General features: G+C 36.6%; 1 protein-coding gene and 1 pseudogene across 6 annotated transcripts in view; one reads left to right on the top strand and one right to left on the bottom strand.

Moving 5' to 3' along the window:
• Positions 1–325: 325 nt before the first annotated feature.
• LOC142844981 (OX-2 membrane glycoprotein-like) overlaps positions 326–19,747 on the top strand; it is a 52,024-nt gene continuing 32,602 nt past the window's right edge. For 3 of the 6 annotated variants that reach the window (XR_012909789.1, XR_012909790.1, XM_075963752.1), the window contains exons 1-3: positions 327–474; positions 18,208–18,546; positions 19,196–19,495. Coding sequence is in view for 4 of the 6 variants with exons in the window: in XM_075963752.1 (XP_075819867.1) it covers positions 411–474; positions 18,208–18,546; positions 19,196–19,495 (703 nt within the window). In the remaining 2 variants the exon portion in view is untranslated. Of the gene's footprint in view, positions 475–1,450; positions 1,523–18,207; positions 18,547–19,195; positions 19,496–19,747 lie in introns of all 6 variants that reach the window. The other 3 variants (XM_075963770.1, XM_075963776.1, XM_075963762.1) reach the window with 3 other exon arrangements.
• On the bottom strand, positions 12,390–17,423 carry LOC142845018 (small nuclear ribonucleoprotein Sm D1-like; annotated as a pseudogene).

Raw genomic sequence — 19,747 nt, 5'->3', positions numbered from 1 at the left:
CATGGAGGGGAGCTGCTTACTCTCTTGCTTCCCAGGACTTGCTCACATTTTCCCTTTTTTAAAATTGATTTTTATTGAGCTCTACATTTTTCTCAGGTCCCTTCCCTGCCTCTCCCCTCTCCCTAGCAACCCCCCTCTAAGGTCCCCATGCTCCCAATTTACTCAGATCTTGTCTATTTCTATTACCCATGTAGATTAGGTCAATGTCTTAGGGTCCTCGTTGTAGCCTTACTTACATAGAAGGCAGGACCATCAGCCCAGCAATCCATCCCTTATCTTTTACAATGGTTAATGATTAACCCCCTTTGAAGGGGAACTTTGGATTCAGGAAGGTGGATGTCAGTCTCACTTGGAAGTTCAACTGGAAAGTAAGCTATGACTGATTGTGAAGACTTTCATCATCGGATATAATGGACTTTTCACTGCATTTCCTTCTCCATCTTTTCATGTTTCCCGTCTTTGTACAAGAATCAGGTAACTCTATTTTTTTTTGTTTCTATAGATTTTTACCTAGAAGTCAATGTTAAATACACACTAGGTTACAGGATATTTACTTTTATGCCAAGAGGTAATGAGAATGTATGATAACTTTTGTGTTAATCATACACCTATATAGTTGCATAGTTTATATCATTTAATATAAGCATATTTGAAACAATGACTACAAAATGGGATAAAGGTGAGAATAAAAGCAAACATACTGCTTCTGAGGTATGTACAACTTGCACAAACTATAGTTTGCACGTCTGTTTCATGTAATAAAAATTGCAGACCAGCTGGATGCAAAGGATCTCTTTAAAAATCTGTCATTTCCTTTTAATTATGCCTCTATCCATAGTCAAATAGCACACACACCTTTTAATGTTGAGAATGACTTCTTTTGAGGCTTTTCTTGGTCATAAAGATGTTTTGATTATGTGGGAAAGCCTATATGTAATTGCTTCATGTCTTTGTCTATCATTACAAGCTAGTCTAATTTAAGAATTATGAAATAGCTCTGGTTATGAAGGAAAAGAGAACCTGGGAGCAAATGATGATGAGGGGCAAAGCAGTATAAGGGCTGTGGTGGAATCAGTGATGGCATCTTGCTTGTTGCTTTTTAGTGGTTTGCTACTTTACGTTTTCACATGTAATGTTCAGTCTTTCCAGGAAGGCAGGAAATGAAAATGTTTGCAGTGACTTTTAACTGTTAGAGAACAATTTTTTCAAGACGATGAGTCAGGTAATGTCAAGCCTATACCTGAATTGGGAACGCTGAGGTACAGCAAAGGGAAATATTGCTAGAAGACCACAGTCCTATAAACTGTCCAGGTGAAACATTGGCACAGAACAGACTGATGAACACAGTGTTTCTCTAAACTGTAAGCTTGCATCACGTGTTCAATGGTTCGTGATACTCTAGTGTAATTTAGATTCATCACATTCATTTTGAAAAATGTTTGATACAAAGGTGCCTTTAATTTGATCATAAAGATGAAATGAGTGACAAGCTTATGACACCCTACAAGTAAGATGGGTCAAGGTATGCATCTGAGTTTTTAATCTATGTATTTAAATATAGCAGACACTGGGAGAAATAGGTAATATTCATAGCAGTTTTCAGAATATTTTCCTTTTTCTCTCTGCATCCTAGCTCCCCACACTATGGGTTTATTTTATCTGTTGTCGACTTAAAAACATAAATGACCACTTAGCATCTATCCATTTGCTTTTGGTTTCTTTAGTTTATTGATAGATTTAATCACATTTTTAAAGAAAATGTTTATTAAATCTCTTCATTTCACGAATTCCTTTGTGTGAGACTATAGTTTATTCACATAATCTCTTCTTTTTAATAAAATGTTATTACTTGAGAACTTTATATAACCTATTTTGATCATTTTTACCACCTATTCTTACTCTTTTCAGATCCATCCTCACCTCACCATGCCAAAATCTTGTCCTTTAAAAAAAATTATCTGAATGCAAATTATCCTGTTGCTTTTCCCAGGAATGTGGGTCTATTTTCTGCAGTGTTTCATGAGGAGGGATTATATGAGCATGGGGAGGAGTGGTGTCAAAATCATGATGTGAAACCCATAGAAACAGATGACCGGAACTTGCAGGAGCCCATGGGCTCTAGATCAAAAGCTGGAGATCTGCTTGGGACCCCTGAACCAGGTCCTCTGCTCAGTTTTGCAGCCATGTTTGTTTTTGGACCACCTAGCAGTGGGTACAGGATCTATCCCTAGTTTATAAACTGGCTTTTTGAAGCCTATTCCATAGTGGGATACCTTGCTCACAGCCTTGATGAAGCAGGCAGGTGGGGGTGGGTCCTGCCTCAAATGAATGTACCAGGCTTTGTTGGCTCCCCAAGGGAGGACTTACCTTTTTTGAGGAGTGGATTTGGGAAGAATGGGGGAGGTGGGGGAATGGGGAGGAGGGAAGGGAGGGGAAACTGTCGTTGGTAAGTAAAATGAGTAAAAAAATAAAATAATATATAAAAAGAAATATATTCTTGATTTGGGTTTGGGTTTTGATCATGAAAAATAATGTTCCTATAAATAGCTTAGTTAATATTTTTGAAGAACATGTGCATGCACTACTACTAGGCATATGCTAGGAGTAGACTTACTGCTTGTAGAAAATGTTTATGTTCAGAGATAAGATAATCCCACTAAGTATCCCTCCAAAAAATCTCATGAATATGTGGTCCTCAGTTTATTTTCTATTTCCTTGAACACATTAAGCATACAACTATTCATCTAGGTGTGGAATAATACATACTTTCAGTTTCATATGTTCATATATGCATTATCATTAAATACAAATTTGGTCATATATATGTATATCTATCTATCTATCTATCTATCTATATATATATATATATATATATATATGCTTTATCTTATGTTAGTTAATTCATAATTCTTGATTTTTACCCCTAATAAGTGTTTATTAGGAAATATGTGCCAGAAATCATACTAGAAACTAGATATTCAATGTTGAAGAATATGCTGTAGTTCACTGCACCCTCCTAGTTCTGAGGATCCATTGCAGGGCTTGAATGTGTCACACAATCATTACACCACCAGTGGTGTACATAGAATCTCCAGCTATATTCCTTTTCATTAAGATACAATCTCACACTGTACCATAGGCTGGTCTTAATGCATGATGTTCCTTCCTCAGTTAGGAGTGTGTTATTTTCCATTGTGTAGAAGAGGCAAATAAAATGGTAATCATAAGGAAGAGAGAGAGGTGGTATTTGAGTACTCCACTGTAATAAGGAAATAAATATCTCGTAACACTGGCTCTCTTCAGAGTCTTCACAGAGGATAAAGCCTAAGGATTAGGAGACAGTTGTTTCCTATGAAGAAACAGGTTTAGAAGTCCTGGTTTGATTGACTGAGGAAAACAGAATCATCTTCATGTATATTAAAGGGATTTAAAATGTTAAACTGTATTTATTTAAAATAAAATAATAAGATACTGTAAAAGGAAACCCCAGAAACTTGATTTTTTACATCTAAGCTCTGGGACAGTGATTTTCTGGTCATGAAATGTTTTCTCTGTTCTCCAATTGATGGCTTAGACTGTGATGTAAAAGAATACAACCAACACAGGCAAGGAAAGCAGCTTCTCATTCTCTCTGGGACAAATGGGTAGATTGTTTCAGAATCAGTAGTATAGTGTGTATTTTTTCAAATACAAATATTTACTGACATTCTTTATTGGCGTTATTGTGGATTCGAGTTTTGTGGTTTTTTTATCTTGTTTTGTATTAGTCAGTGTTCTCTAGAGGAACATTGTAGGTGGAATAGCTGTATATTCTAATTTGTGGCTAGCTGAGATTCAAAGCAACTGTCACAGTTCCTCTGACTTACAGTCAGACACAGCAGATGGAGGGAGAAAGACCCCGTCTTCTATTGTAAAGTGTTTATAAAACACAAAACCCACAAAACAGTCACAAGATTACAGTCTCAAAATACAAAATCACATATCCTATATCATAATTGGCTAGATTGGGTAAAGCTCAACTGTTAGCTCCTGATAGACTATTATTATCTAAGGGGGATAGCAACAGCCTCCCAGGTTACATCTTCCAGACATCTGCTGACCCTGTGCTAACCACAAGGGCTGTTTGTAATATTATCAAGCTGGTAGGGGAAGTTGGGTGGTCAACATTCTCTGTATGACTACAGGTGGGGGAATGGATTGCAGTCAGCAACTTTGTGTCACTTAGTTTCCCCATTAGCTAATAATTTCCCTAAAGAGGGATCCCAAGGCCTTCAGATTATCCTGGAAGCTGGGGTGTGGTTCAAGGTCCCAAAAGGGCCCAGCACAGGAATAGATTCTTTTCCAGCCTTTCAGATTTATGTTGAAGTCTTTGATTCATTTTGATTTGAGTTTTATCTATGGTGATAGATATTGATCATTCAGTTATACCAGCACCATTTGTTTATTTATAAGTTGGGTTACACTGATTTTTGTATGTTGAACCATCCCTCATCTCTGGGATGAAGCCTACCTGCTCATGGTGAATGATTTTTCTGATGTGTTCTTGGATTTGGTTTGTCAGGATTTTATTGAGTATTTTTGTGTGTTCATGAGGGAGATTGATCTGTAACTCTTTTTCTTAGTTGAATCTTTGTGTGGCTTGGGGAATTGATGACTGCAGTCTCATAATCATTTTATGATTATGATTCATTTTAATGAATGCCCCTTCTGTTTCAATTGTGTGGAACAAGTTGAGGAGTATTGCTTTTAGTTCTTTTTTGAAATTGTCATAAAATTTTGTGATGAAACCATCTGTCCCTGGGTTTTTTTTTATTGTTTGGAGACTTTTGATGATTGCTTCTATTTCCTTGGGTGTTATCAGTCTATTTAAATTGTTTATCTGATCTTGATTTGATTTTGGTATGTGGTACCCATCTGGAAAACTGCCTATTTCTTACACATTTTCCAATTTTGTGTAGTACATGTTTTCAAAGTCTGACCTAATGATTCTCTGGATTTCCTCACTGTCTGTTGTTATATCTCCCATTTCATTTCTGATTTTATTAATTTGCATATTCTCTATGCCTTTTGGTTAATTTGGATAAGGAATTTTCTATCTTATTGATTTCCTCAAAAAAAAAAAACCCAACTCCTTGTTTATTGATTCTTTGCCTTATTCTCTTTGTTTGTGTTTTATTAATTTCAGTCCTCAATTTGATTTTCTCCTGGTGTCTACCCCTCCTAGACGATTCTTTCTGTTCTAGAGCTTTTAATGTATGCTATTAAGTTGCTAGTGTGAGATTTCTCCAAGTTTTATACATAGGCACTCAGTGCTATGGACTTTCCTCTTAGCACTGCTTTCACAGTATCCCATAATTTTGGGTATGTTCTGCTTTCATTTTCATTCGATTCTAGAAAGTCTTTAATTTCTTTATTTCTTCCTTAACCCAGTGATGATTTAGTTGAGCATTGTTCAATTTCCATGAGTTTGTAGGCTTTCTGCAATTAGTGTTGTTGTTGAACTCTAACTTTAAGCCACGGTGATCCTATAAAATACAGAGAGTTAGTCCAGTTTTTTTTTTTTGTATCTGTTGAGATTTGTTTTGTTACAAAGTATGTGGTCAATTTTAATGAAGGTTTCATGAGGTGCTGAGAAGGTGTTTGGGTAGAATGTTTTATAGATGTCTGTTAAGTACATTTAAGTCACAACGTCTGTTATTTCCTTATTTCTCTGTTAAGCTTCTGTCTGGCAGTTGCTAAGACTGGGGTGTTGAAGTCTTTCACTATTAGTATGTGGGGTTTGATATATGCTTTAAGATTAATACTTTTTTTTACAATGTGGGTGCTCTTGTATTTGGTGCATAAATGTTCAGAACTGAGACTTTATCTTGATGGATTTTCCCTCTACATGCAGGTAGGGCTAGCCTCTGGAATCTGGGGCCTAGAAAGCAGGGCTGCTCAGTCAGGAGCTCAGACTTTCTTCTTCTTGCAGGTGTAGGTGGGGCTGTGGGTCCTGTGGTTGTTGATATGACAGGAGCATGGTTGGATGGGAGGATGGAGAAGATGCTGCCTGGTCATTGGGCCTCTGGTAGATAGGGGTTGAGCACATGATGTGCCCCTGGGTGCTGGGGTCTAGAGAGCAGAGCTCTCTAGGTGTAGTTGTCATCATCTCTGTATACTTTTCCTTACTTCTTACTCTGGCTTGCTGTTTAGTTGGGTGTTTGGTCCCTGGTGTCTTCTTTCTTTCTCCTTTACTTGATCCTCAATCTTCTTTCCAACTTTCTCCTATTTATTCTCTCTGCCTGTCAGCCCTGCCTATTGTTTTCGTGCCTAACTATTGGCTATTCAACTCTTTATTAGGCCAATCATGTGTTTCAGGCAGGCAAAATAACAAAGCATCACAGAATTAAACAAATGCAACAAAAGAATGTAACCCATTTTTGCATCATTAAACAAATGTTCCACAGCATAAACAAATGTAACACGTCTTTAACTAATATTCTTTAACACCGGTCCTAACAACATAGGTAATGGAAGGTTATTATTTCCACAAGTTAACCATGTAAATCCACTTTAGGTAGTGGTAAAAGAAACTGTAAAAGATTTTAAAACTGATAAAAATAATGTGACGCTCTCATAAGAAAAGTTACTGAAATTTCCTTGCAATTCAAGAGCCCATGTATAAATCATGTTATAGCTAAAAAAAGCCATGTTGATATTTAGAAAAATGTCTCTATATCCATAGAGACAAGCAATAGAGACAATCTAGGAACACCAAGAACACCTATCATAGAAAAAAATATTTCTTCCCTTTCCCAGTAAGATAGCACTGAACATCTCCCTATCGATAATTCATGTTCAGGCATCTGGGTAGTAGGAAAAATTTTACATGTATATATGTATATGCACACGTATACAATGTATATATATATATGATGCATATATCTAAATCATTGATACATATACATTTTCATTAGTATAGATTTACTTTAGTATGAAATTTTGATCCATTGATACAAATTTATCCATTGATAATTTTGATACACTTAGCACTGTTTGTTGGCCCAGGTGTATTTCTAGATAGTTCTTACATTCTAAATTATCCCATTTCTATTAGTCTATGTATTGCCATGTAGCTGTGGTATTACTCATTCTCTGTATATCTTGTTTCCTCAGCAGCTGACTGATGTCTCTTTGACTCTTCCTCTATGTCTCTATCTCTGTTCAGATTTCCTGCCTGGCTTTCTGCTAAGTCATTGGTCAAAACAGCTTTATTCATCAACTAATAAAAGCAACACAAATATAGAAAGAGATCCCATATTATCTCCCTCTTTCTGTCTAATTAAAAAGGAAGGTTTTAACTTTAACATAGTAAAACTACATAGACAAAACAGTTGTCAAGCAAGAATTATAATATTAATCCATTTATATTTGGCAAACTAAGGAAAATACTCTATTATCTATCCTATATTTTTGAATCTAAAGTTTTATATCTAATTTATCTTTTCTCATAATAAAGGAAAACTTTATTTATAACTACCTAGTCTTGAACTCCATCAAAGACCCCAGGATATAATATTACCTAAGTAAACAGGATGTGCATTGGAAGCAACTTCCAAAACTCTAGAATTAACAGAGACATTTCTCTGCCTGAACAGTCACCCAAAGTTTTTCTATAATGCTGGGGCATTTATCTTTTATATCTGTCTATATCTGACAGACTTTTCCATGAAGTAGAAAATTTGAAAATCTGTTCTGCACTGTATTGGCATAGTTCATCAGTTGCTTTTTCTGTGTCTTGCAGAATGTATGGCCATTTCTTCTGTAAAGAAAAAACCCTGAAGGACCATCCTGTCCTTTTGAAAGTTCAGCAGTCACTTTTCTGTGGGTCCTGCATGTTAAGTTCATACAGTTTATAATCAAACATTCCAGGCAGGAGCAGTTTCTTACCCAAATGTCTAGTCTTGTTACATTGAAGGCAAGTTCTGTAATGGGTTCCTTCAACGTACTTCAACCTCTCTGAAGCAATTGGTGCTGCAGAAGTACACATGTATCACTGTGAAGAAAAGTCTAGGTCCTTAAAACCTTTTAAATGACATATTCTGTTGGTTTTCGAAGTTTTGAAGGTTATCTATCTAACAAAATATGTCCTTCCATATCTAGAAAACCTAACTAACATGACTAAAAGTTTGATTATTATAGATGACTATCTATTAATCTGTATTTCTTAATTATACATTACATTTTTAGATGAACTGTATAAATGCAATAACTAAATAACTAAAGGATAGAAATATATATATATGTATAGTGTTGTTGTGAAAGGCCACTTGTTTATTACCAGCTGCACAGACTCCCAAAATAACCATATAGGAACTATATTAATTGAATCACTGCTTGGCTTATTAGCTCTAGCTTCTTATTGGCTAGCTCTTACATCTTAATTTATTGGCAAAATTCAGGCTCATCTGTCCCCGGCAGCAGCTACATGGCGTCTCCCTGATTCTGCCTTCTTTCTCCCAGCATTCAGTTTAGTTTTCCCCACCTACCCCTATTCTACCCTACACAGGCCCAAGACAGTTTCTTTATTAATCAATGCTATTCATAGCATGCAGAGGAGAATCCCACATCCCATCCCATTTTCTTTCTAAATAAAAAGGAAGGTTTTAACTTTAACATAGTAAAATTACATATAACAAAACAGGTATCAAGAAAAAATTACAGTTATAATGTCTACATCTACTTTATCTTTTATCATAACTAAAGAAAACTATAATTTTAACTGTCTATTCTCCATTTTCATCAAAGACTCCAGAAGGATATAATATTACTTAAATAAATAGGATGTGCATTGTAAGCAACTTCCAATACTCTATAATTGACAGAGATATCCACTACCTGGATAGTCACCCAAAGTTCTTCTGTAATATTGGAGCATCTATCTTCAGCCTACCAGCCTATAGCATCTATCAGACTTTTCCATGAAGGAGGAAATTTCAAAGGCAGTTTGGCCTATATTGGCAATTTGTCATTCACTTTTTTCTGTGTCCTACAGAATGACTGGCAGACTCTTTCATAAATCAGGAACCCTGAAGGACCATGCCAGCTTTAAGCAAGTTCAGCAGTCATTTCTCTTTGGGTCCTGCATGTTCAGTTCATATAGCATAACTTCACACAGCTTAGGCAAGAGAAGTTTCCTGCCCAAATGGCTAGTAAACTCCATGAGGAGCCTCTTTGATGCCCATTGTCCTCTTAAAGTAGATTGGTGCTGCTAGGAGCAGATGTATCTCACTGTCATGAAAAGTCCTAAGTTCTTAAAACATTTTAAATGCCATATTCTGTTAGTCTTTGAAAGGTTTGAAGAATATCTATATAACTGAAATATATCTCTATATTTCTAGAAAACCTAACTGACATGACTATAAGTTTGACTATTATAGATGATTATCTATTAATCTATATTTATTAATTATGCATTACATTTTCAAATGAGCTGCAAAAACACTATACTTTAATCAAGAGCAGATATATACATACAACAAAATTGACCTTAAATTTGTATCAATAAACCAAGATCCATGCTAATGCTAAGTATCCATCTCTACAGCATAGCTTCCTTTAAATGTAAACAAACACTTGTAAACAATATTTGGAATATGGGCATAGTTCTCTCCAAACTGCTTCCTCCTTTTTGTTAGGCAAAGTATTTTGGGGATGTTCACAGAAACCTGTCGGGGGTCTTGGTCCATCAAACCACATTAGTCTGGAATTAATCCACGGGTTCTCATCTTCTGTGGAAACAAAAGCAGAAATTCTTTTTTAAAGCAACATATCCTTAGAACCATGTTTTGAACTCAAGATACCTTTAAAGTATATATGTTGGTTTATCTTAGCAGTCCCCAGAATCAAGTTTCTATAGTAAAAAAGTTCAAAGAACACAATTATATACATAATCCAGACTCTTTGTGTATAGTCTATATTTGTTTGACTTATTTTTCTTTATTCCTATTACTTTTTTACAACTTTACTCTGTCTCTTTAAAGACTTTATTTTATTTTTTTAAAAAATTATTTACTTCTTTTTATAACTCTCTATACTCTTTTTCTTCTCTCTCAAAGCCTACACACATTCATCCAACACTCTAACCCATTTAGAGATTTTTCATTTCTGAATCTGCCCTATTGTGTATCTGAAGTTCTTTTCTGTCCAGGAGCACTTCTTAAAATGCTAAGCTGTGGCATAATTAGGGCCAAGGTTGCTTTGCCTTTCAGCTCTGACCATTCCAACATGTTGGAGGCATGTTCACTACCTCTGCAAGTCACACACAGTGCCCCAGTTCCAAGTATGCAGCGGGTCTATGTTGTGTCATTAAGCAGTTTGTAATATGTTGCTCACAAATTCCATTTAAATGCTTGATCTCCTGGAAAAACCATAGTTCATGCCAGCATCACAGCCCAGGTAGCCGCCATTTTGAAACCACATGGTATTTTTTGTTTGTTTGTTTTTGTTTTTGCTACCTCTGAATTAGGAAGACATCTCTTAAAGGAACTGCAGCATGCTGCCAGCAAGCAAAGCTCATCTGAAAAAATGCAGTTAAACTTCATTTTTTAAGTATCTAGAATTCCTTTCCAAACTCTCTCAGGTTTTATGTGGATTTAGCTGGCATATACTGGAGCACCAATTTGTTGTTAGACATCACTTGTTAATTCCCAGCTGCTCAGACTCCCAAAATAACCACACAGAAACCATATTAATTAAATCACGGCTCAACATATTAGCTCTAGTTTCTTATTGGCTAGCTCTTACATCTTAATTTAACCCATTTCTATTAATCTATTTATCACTACATAGCTGTGGCTTATTGGTAAGGTTCTGGCTCATTTGTCCCCAGCAGCCACGACATGATGTCTCCTTAACTCTGCCTTCTTTCTCCCAGCACTCAGTTTAGTTTTTCCCACCTATTTCTATTCTGCCTTGTGCAGGCCCAAGGCAGATTCTTTATTAACCAATAGTGTCCCCAGCATACAGAAGGGAATCCTACATCACAGAGTAATAAAATCAACCTTAAATTTGTATCAATAGACCAAAATCCATACTAATATAAATCCATACTAATGTAAACAATATATCTATATATCATACCCTCATTTCTGTTCTGTTTTATTTTTAGAAATTGACTATAACCATTAACTATTTATAACCAACCTCTTTAAAATAAAAATATACATTTACAATCAATCATTTTGGGAATTGGGGCATAATGTTTCCAAACTGTGTCCTGCTGTTTGTTGGGTGAAGTACTTGGAAAGTTCACAAAGATCTTTTCGGGGGTTTTATTCTATCAAACCACTTTATCCTAGAAGGAATCCACAGGTTCATCCTCTGTGGAAGCAAAAACAGAATGTCTTTTCCAAAGTAACATATCCTTAGACTCAAATTTTGAAATCAATAAACTATTAAAATATATGTCTTGGTTTAGCTTAGTAGCCCCAGAACCAAATGTCTCTCTGTGGTCAAAACATTCAAAGAAAACACAAGCACAATAACATACAGTACCCAGACTCTGTGTATTTTCCATCTTTACATGGCTTTTTTTTTCTGTTTCTTTTACTTTTATTTTTCATTTTAGTTTTTTAAGACAGGGTTTCTCTGTATATCTTTGACTGTCCTGATATTCATTCTGTAGACCACACTTGCCTTGAACTCACAGAGATCTGCCTGCCTTTGCCTTCCAGGTGCTGGGATTAAAGACATGTGTTATTAAACCCAGCTTTTCTTTTTAAAGCACTTTCTCTATCCTTTTTTTCTTTTCTCTCCCAATGTTACATATGTTTTTAAACACACTGTGAACTGCTTAGAAGTTTGGGTTTTTTTTCCCCATCTGAATCTGTCTTTACTGTATATTTTTATCTTTTTCTGAGCACATGAGTCTTTAATCAGCTAAACAGTGTGGCTAGGATTAAAGCTGCATCTTTGATTTCTGGCTCCACCCCATTTGTTAGCCTTCTGAGACAAGAAGCCTCTCTTAAAAGAGCTGCACCTTGGCTTGCAAACAGTACTGGAGAAAAGATGGGTGCAAAGAAACTGTGGTCGACTGTGTTCTTGTCTGTCTAGAATCTTGTTGTTGTTGCTGTTTTGTTTTGTTTATTTTTTTTTTTCATGACAGGGTTTCTCTCTGTAACAGCTTTGGCCATCCTGGAAATAGATCTTGTAGACCAAGCTGGTGTCACACTCACAGAGATTCTCATGTCTCTGCCTCCTGAGTGCTGAAATCAAAGGCAAGCCCACCTGTTTTCAAATCCTTCCCCCCCCCCACACTTTAATTTTATTAAAAACTGACAAACAAAACCTATTCAAAAAATATCCCCCAATTCCATATCACTTTGGAACAGTAATCTTGAAGGAAATTATCACTTAGGAACCCCTCTTCCTCTGCCATGACCACGTCCTCTTCCTCTACCTCATCCTTGACCTCATCTTGCAAAACCTTCTCTTTTCTTAGATTTCACCTTAGTTTTAACTTGATACAAGTAATGTATCAAGAGGTAAGCTGTCCGGTAGAATAAAGTATCAAATGTTATTTCCTCAAATACTCAATGTTTCCAACTGTACAGGTTCTCTGTTTTTCAGGGTCATTTTCACAGCTTTAAGATGTGTACTCATGCTAACATCTATACCTGTGATTGTTCCACGGACTTGTGTTCCATTCTTCAATTCAATGGTTTTGGTTTCATGATTCAATTTCAACAAAAAAATCTCACGAACTTCATTCTAGCACTGCAGCCTCCCTCTGGACATGGAATTTAGGCCCCAAAGACTCCCCCCCTGCTTTTTTAAGCTTTCTCAGGCTTTATGTGGAAATTCTTGCCAGGCATTTGGGCGCCATTTGTAAACAGAAACTGAACTTTCATTTCCAGGCTGCCTAGATCTGAATACAGAAACTGTATCAATTAAAACACTGTTTGGCCAATAGCTCAGGTGTATTTCTAGCCAACTTTTACATCTTAAATTAACCCATTTCTATTAGTCTACATATTGCCACGTGGCTGTGGTGTTACCTCTTTTTCTATATGTCTTGTTTCCTTGGTTGCTGACTGAAGTCTCTTTGACTCTGCCTACTCTCTATATCTCTGTTCAGATATCCTACCTGGCTTTACTCTGCTAAGCCAAAACACCTTTATTCACCAACCAATAAAAGCAACACATATACAGACGGACCTCCTACTCCCTCTACTCTACTCTACTCTACTCTACTCTACTCTACTCTACTCTACTCTATACCTAAATCTGTTTCTATATCAAATCTTCTATGTCTGTGTCTGTATTTCTTTCTTTTTTTTCTTTTTTGGTTTTTCAAGGCAGGGTTTTACTGTAGCTTTGGAGCCTCTCTTGGAACTAGCACTTGTAGACCAGGCTGGCCTCGAACTCACAGAGATCTGCCTGCCTCTGCCTCCCAAGTGCTGGGATTAAAGGCATGTGCCACCAGCATCCAGCCTATATCTGTATTTCTGGCTATATTTATACCCATATCTGGCTATATCAAGTCAGATAAATGTTTTGACTAGGCAAATAAAGGCCAATTTGTCCTTGAATTCACCTGTTAATAAAAAAAAGAAAACCTGCTTCCCAGTTCATGATGAGGCATTCATATATTTAAATTAATAGCCTATCTGCACATCAAGATAGGGATCACTTCATTCTTGTCCCTGGAGATCAGTTCCTCCCTCTATCTATTAACCCCAGAAAAGAACTCATGACTCTGAGATCACATGTGTGATCATTTTGTGTGCAAAGCTTTTTAACAGGGGAAGTGAATTGCAGTCTCATTTGGAAATTCAGCTAGAAAATAAGAGATTTTGACAGTGAAGACTTTCGTCCAGGATACAATGAACTTTTCACTCCATTGCCTTCTCCATCACTCAGTGTTTCATATCTGCACACGCGAATCAGTTAACTCCATTTCTCTTATACACTTTTAGTTGTAATTCAATTACAAATGAATACCAGGTAACAGGCAATTTACTTTTACCCAAGTAGGTGAAAAAGAATGTTTGCTAGGCTCTGTGTATTAATCATACACCTATATAATCACCCAAATATCAAATCATTCAATAAGCATATCTGAATCTATGACTATGACTATACACAGTGGGAGATATGTGAGAATGAAGGCAGCTAACAGCTTCTGAGGTATATGCAACTCATGCTCAAGTCACAAAGTTTCGTACATGTCTGTTTTGTGTAACTGTAAAGATCGCAGACCAGCTACCTGGATGCCAAGGATCTCCTCACAATATCAGTCCGTTTCTTCGAATTATCCCCATGTTCACAGTCTACAGCATATATATGTTTAATGTTGAGATTGACTTGTTCTGAGGCCTTTGTTAATCATCAAGAGTTTTTTTTTTTAATGTGGGCAAGCCTATATGTAATTTGTTTTATGAATTTCCTTATTATTAGAAGCTAATCTAATATACTCCAAATGTCATCATTTCTTGTTGACCCTTAATGACTGAATTACTAACATTTATTCTATCAGTTTTTCTCAGGTTAAGACAATAACTGGTGTTCTGTAAAAATTTGGAAGAGAGCTCTAAAGAGGTGGCTTTGTGGTTAGGAGTTAGCAGACCCAATACTGGTTCCAGCACCTATATTAGGAGGCTCAAAGCACCTGTAAATCCAGCTCTCAATCCTCTTTTATCCTTTGTAGGTACCTGCACTCAAGGGCACATACCTGTAGTCTCAAGTCTAATTAGATATATAGGGTAAATATTTACAAAATAGACTTCGGAAGAGGAAACAACAGCAAACCTGTTAAACACAAAAGAGAGGCTTAAGTTTGGTGATAAAGCTTCTTCTAAGCATGAGTAGGTCCTGGCTTCAATCCCTTGCACCAAGTAAGAATAGTGAATAAATAAATTAAATACATTATGAGGAAGAATTTCGCCTTGAATATCTTTGATTATAAAGGACAAGATAACCTGGAAGCAAATGATGGTGAGAGACAAAGCAGTGCAGACACTGTTGTAGGATCAATGTGGGCCTGGATTGATCTTTTGAATCTAAATGCCCACCAGCCATGCCACACTTTCCAACAAGGCAACATCTACACCAACAAGGCCATACCTTCTTATACGTCAAGTGGTGCCAGTCCCTGAGAACCAAGCTTTCAAATATATGAGCCAATAAGGACCATCCTTATTCAAACCACATTTCACAGTCCGCAACCCAGGGGTTTGAGTCATATTCAACAATGTATTCACTCAAACTTCACAAGTTCCCATAGTCCATAACAGTCTCAACACTGTTTTAAAAGTTGAAAGTCTCTTAAACTGTAAACTAAAAATTAAAAAAACAAATTAAAACTTTCAACACCCAATGACACAGGATATGCATTAACATTCCAAAAGAGAGGAAAGAGAATATAATGAAGAAATATTGAATCTAAACAAGAAAAAAAAACAGACTGCACTTCCTATATCTTGAAGTCTAATGTCCAAATGCTCTTCAGATTTACCACTTATTCCAGCTTTGTTGACTGAATCATTGTTCTCTCTCTTGAGCTGATTCCACACTTGGTCTGCACGCATTTTTGACAGGTATCCCATGGCTCTTGCATTTCCAGCATATTAAGGTCTTCGACAAAATCCAAGCTTCACCTTCATAGCTTCATTCAGTGGTCCCTCTGAGTGTCCATGAGGGGGTCACTGCTGATACATGCTTGGCCTCAGCATCTTTCCTTAGCTACAAAGGGAGATTCCATAACCCCTTTCTTGTTTTCTTGGCCATAAAACCAGAACCATATGGCCAAAGTGTCTAATTTCTACTGTTTGCTGGGGTTGGAACTTGCCCCCCTTGTTCAAATGTATTTCTACCAGTTTTCTATTGTTGATGGTCTCCTTCACTGATTAAATTTTTCTTTAATTGCTTTCTACAGTTTGAAACTTGGCTACATTAGGTCTTGCCTATTGGTTTTGACTCCATTAAATCTATTTAGCATCAGACTTTTCTTTGAATTTTTTTTACCTTCTTGATTACAAAACTTAACTTTCTTATAATCCATGGTGCTCCTTTTCTCCTCAAACTCTACATTTGTGCTTTTTCTTTTTCAGCTTCCTCATTTTCATTATAGATCTGCATAAGAGTGATTACCACAAACCATATAACAGAGTCAACAGTAGGGTCTCTTGAAATCTCCTCTGCCAATGCCAGGATTCTTAAACTCTTCAATAAATTGAAGAGTTATGTCAAATTTTCAGGAAAAGAGAAAAAGAGCAGCCACATTCTTTGCCAAAATATCACAAGAACAACTATTAGGTCACTTCCTAATATTCTTCTACTCTAAAACTTCATAATCCAGGCCATCATAATATACATTGCTCTAAGCCCTACTGCTTTCCAGCTACTTTGTCTCATTAAACCATGCTTGAAACATCCAAATGTTTCTCTAGTCCAAATCCCCAAGTCTATATTATGTCCACAAGCAGGATAGTTAGGCCTGTTATAGTAATATCCTGGTTTCTGGTACCTACTTCTGACTTAATCACTGTTCTATTGTTATGAATGATACCATGACCTAGGCTATTCTTATAAAAAAATTAGCATGTAAACCGACATGGTAGCTGAGAGCTCTGGATCCAGATCAACAGGCAGCGGGAAGAGACAGACACTGAACCTGGCTTGAACTTTTAATAGCTCAAATAGCACCTTCATTGACACACTTTCTAAAAGAGGGCCACATTTATTCTTAGAAAGCCACCCTTCCTAATTCCTCTCAAGTAGTCTGACTCCCGGAGGACCAGACATTCAAATACATGAGCCTATGGAGGCCAATCTTATTTGAACTCCCACGTTCTTATCCTAGTTCATCACCTTATGGATTTATCTGTTGATGACTTTAATAATAATGCATGGTCACTTAGCATCTATTTATTTGTTTCTGCTTCTTAATATATTGGTAGGATTTATCCAAAATTTTAGAGAAACTATAGTTTATTAAATCTCATTTTTGAACGAGTTTCTTTGTGCAGTACTATAATTTATTTATGCAATCTACTCTATTTAACATAATATTTTATCAATTATCTGGTAAATTTATATAATATATTTTGATCATATTTATCCCTTACTGCTCATACTCCTCTCAGTTCCACCTTTACTTCCCCACTCCAACTCCATATCCTCCTGAGACCAATGTGTCCTGCTCCCATACCTATAAGTGTGGGATCATCCATTGTGATGTGGTACAAAATCCATTCTTAATTTGATTTTGGTTTTGATCATGATGAATAATGTTATTATGAATATCATTATGTTTTTGGAGAACACATGTATGCACGTCTATGATATTTAAATTATAAGTAAACATTTCTTATAGAGAATGCTGATGTTCAGTGATTAGATAACTTCAAGAATTTCTACTAAGTAAACACCAGAATTTTCATTTGTTTCAGCACTGTGTGAGATGTATTGTTTCTGTACATTCTCAAAGTTGACATTGTTTGCCTTTCATTGTAAATATCGGGTGCATATGTAGTACTCAGTTTAACCTGCATTTTCTTGATGATGAATTTTCTTAAGTAAGTACATGAGCAATCCAGACAGGTGTGGAATAATGATTACTTTATGATACATGTGTAGACATATACATTAGTAATATGATACAGGCTTGATCATATATATGTGTGTGTGTGTCATATACACACAAATATGTCTGATAAGTATATATGTATATATTGCTAATTTATAATTATTAATTTTCATCATTAATAAGTATGTATTAGGTAATATGTGCCAGAAACCAATTCAGAAACTAAATATTCAATGTTGAAGAACATACGCAGTTCTTTTTCTTATCATTGTCTTGGTGTCTGTCTCTTGTCACTTGTCTCTGTGTCTGTCTGTCTCTGCCTTTCTCTCTTCTACTTCTGAGGATCCAATGCAGGACCCTGAATGTGCCAGGCAAGCATTAACACTGATAATATACATACAATCTCCAGAACTTTAGCTTTTTACTGAGACATAGTCTCAACTATGTATCATAGGTTGGTTTTGAATGCACAATCCTCCTTCCTCCATCAGGAATATGTTGTCCCACATGCCTCATTTTTTTATTGAGCAGAAGAGGCAATGAAAATGGTAATCATAAGACAGGGAGATGAGAGCTGTTTGAATAGTCTTCAGAAGTATGGAAGAATATATCTTTTAACAATGAACCTCACATTTCAGAGTCTTCACTGAGGATAAAGCATAACAATTATGAGAGAGCTGTCCTGGGGAGAAATGTGACCATCTTCTGCAACTTGACAAGTCTGGCAAATGTTGAGCAAGTCACCTGGCAGAAAGTTCAAGGTCCATTGCTTCAAAATATCAGCACTTACAGCCATAAACATGGAGAAAATATTATCCCACCATATGTGAACAGGCTGCACTGCAAGATCCTGGAACCCAATGCCTCTTTCATAACCATTCAAAAAGTGACATTTGAAGATGAAGCCTGCTACAAGTGTCTGTTTAACACCTTTCCATATGGCAGCCATGAAGGACAAACCTGCCTTACCATCCTAAGTATATAACCCTTTCTCTAGGGTCCCATAATGGGGGCAGACATTGTGGAGTTACAATTATTAAGGACATTGTCCAGAGAAAGCTTCATTAAGAAAAATTGTTGATGAGTTCAAGTTACTTAAACAGGAGAAAAATGATGGAGGCCAGTGGAGTTTGTGTGTTCTGGCAGGAGCTATTACCTAGTGTCTCTTCTTTACATTATACTTCACAGGCTTCCATTAGGTGGAGAAGACCCAGGAAGAGCATCAGAAGTTTGTTACAAAGGCAAAGAGAAGATATAAGAAAAAAGGAGATAGTAGGGAATAACAAGGAAAGGTGAAGACTAAAGGAAATAAGATTTCCCCAGTCTTCAAATAAGTAATATGTCCCAGGTAGAGTGAGAACATCGGAGTTCCTTATCATGCATACAAGTGTAAAATACTGGGAGTATACAATATAATTTATAGCTTTATAGAAGTTGAGACAGCAGTGAGAGAACAGAACAAAAAGGTTTCAGGAGTTTTACAGCATGTATGGGGAGGTATACAAGTGGGTTATGTCTTAACATTCATGTGTCATAAAAAATTGGGAAAACACCATCCTTTAACAGCAGATAATTTGGTAATGACATACCTTTGTATTAATATTTGTTTCCCTCCCTTTGCCTCAGCTGTATCTGAATTAGCAACCGAACTCCATCCTGTTCCTGGCTCTGAAGATCTCCTTAGCTTTCACTGTTCAGCGGTGGGAAAGCCTGCTCCTGGAATCTCCATTTACCCTTCACAAGCCCTAGTGTCGACGCAGGCAGAGCACTTTACTGAGAACCCAAATAGAACAGTGACTGTCACTAAAATATACAACATCTCTTTGAAAACTGTTAGGTCCTTGGGCCTCCAGTACCTGGTTGTGTTCATGACTCACCCCCTAGGATATGAAGAGAAGATAGTTCCTCTGCCAGAAAAACAAGAGGGTAAGTAGAAGTGACTGCAAATCAAATGGGACAATTGAAGCTAAGCACCCACATAAAAAGCCATATTGGGGTATTTGTGCCTGTGATCACAAAGCCAGGGATGCAGGAAGGACAAAAATCTGGTGTTTGTTGACCAGGGACTCCAGGGACTGACACAAGTTAAACAGTGCTACTTATTGATCTCTGCCTTCAAAAGCACATATGTTTACACACACGCACACATACACACCTGATGGAGGAAGGCCATTGGTT

Source organism: Microtus pennsylvanicus, chromosome 1 (assembly GCF_037038515.1).
Source record: "Microtus pennsylvanicus isolate mMicPen1 chromosome 1, mMicPen1.hap1, whole genome shotgun sequence".
In the NCBI taxonomy this organism is placed as follows: Eukaryota; Metazoa; Chordata; class Mammalia; order Rodentia; family Cricetidae; genus Microtus; species Microtus pennsylvanicus.
This window is presented reverse-complemented; position numbering and strand designations above follow the sequence as displayed.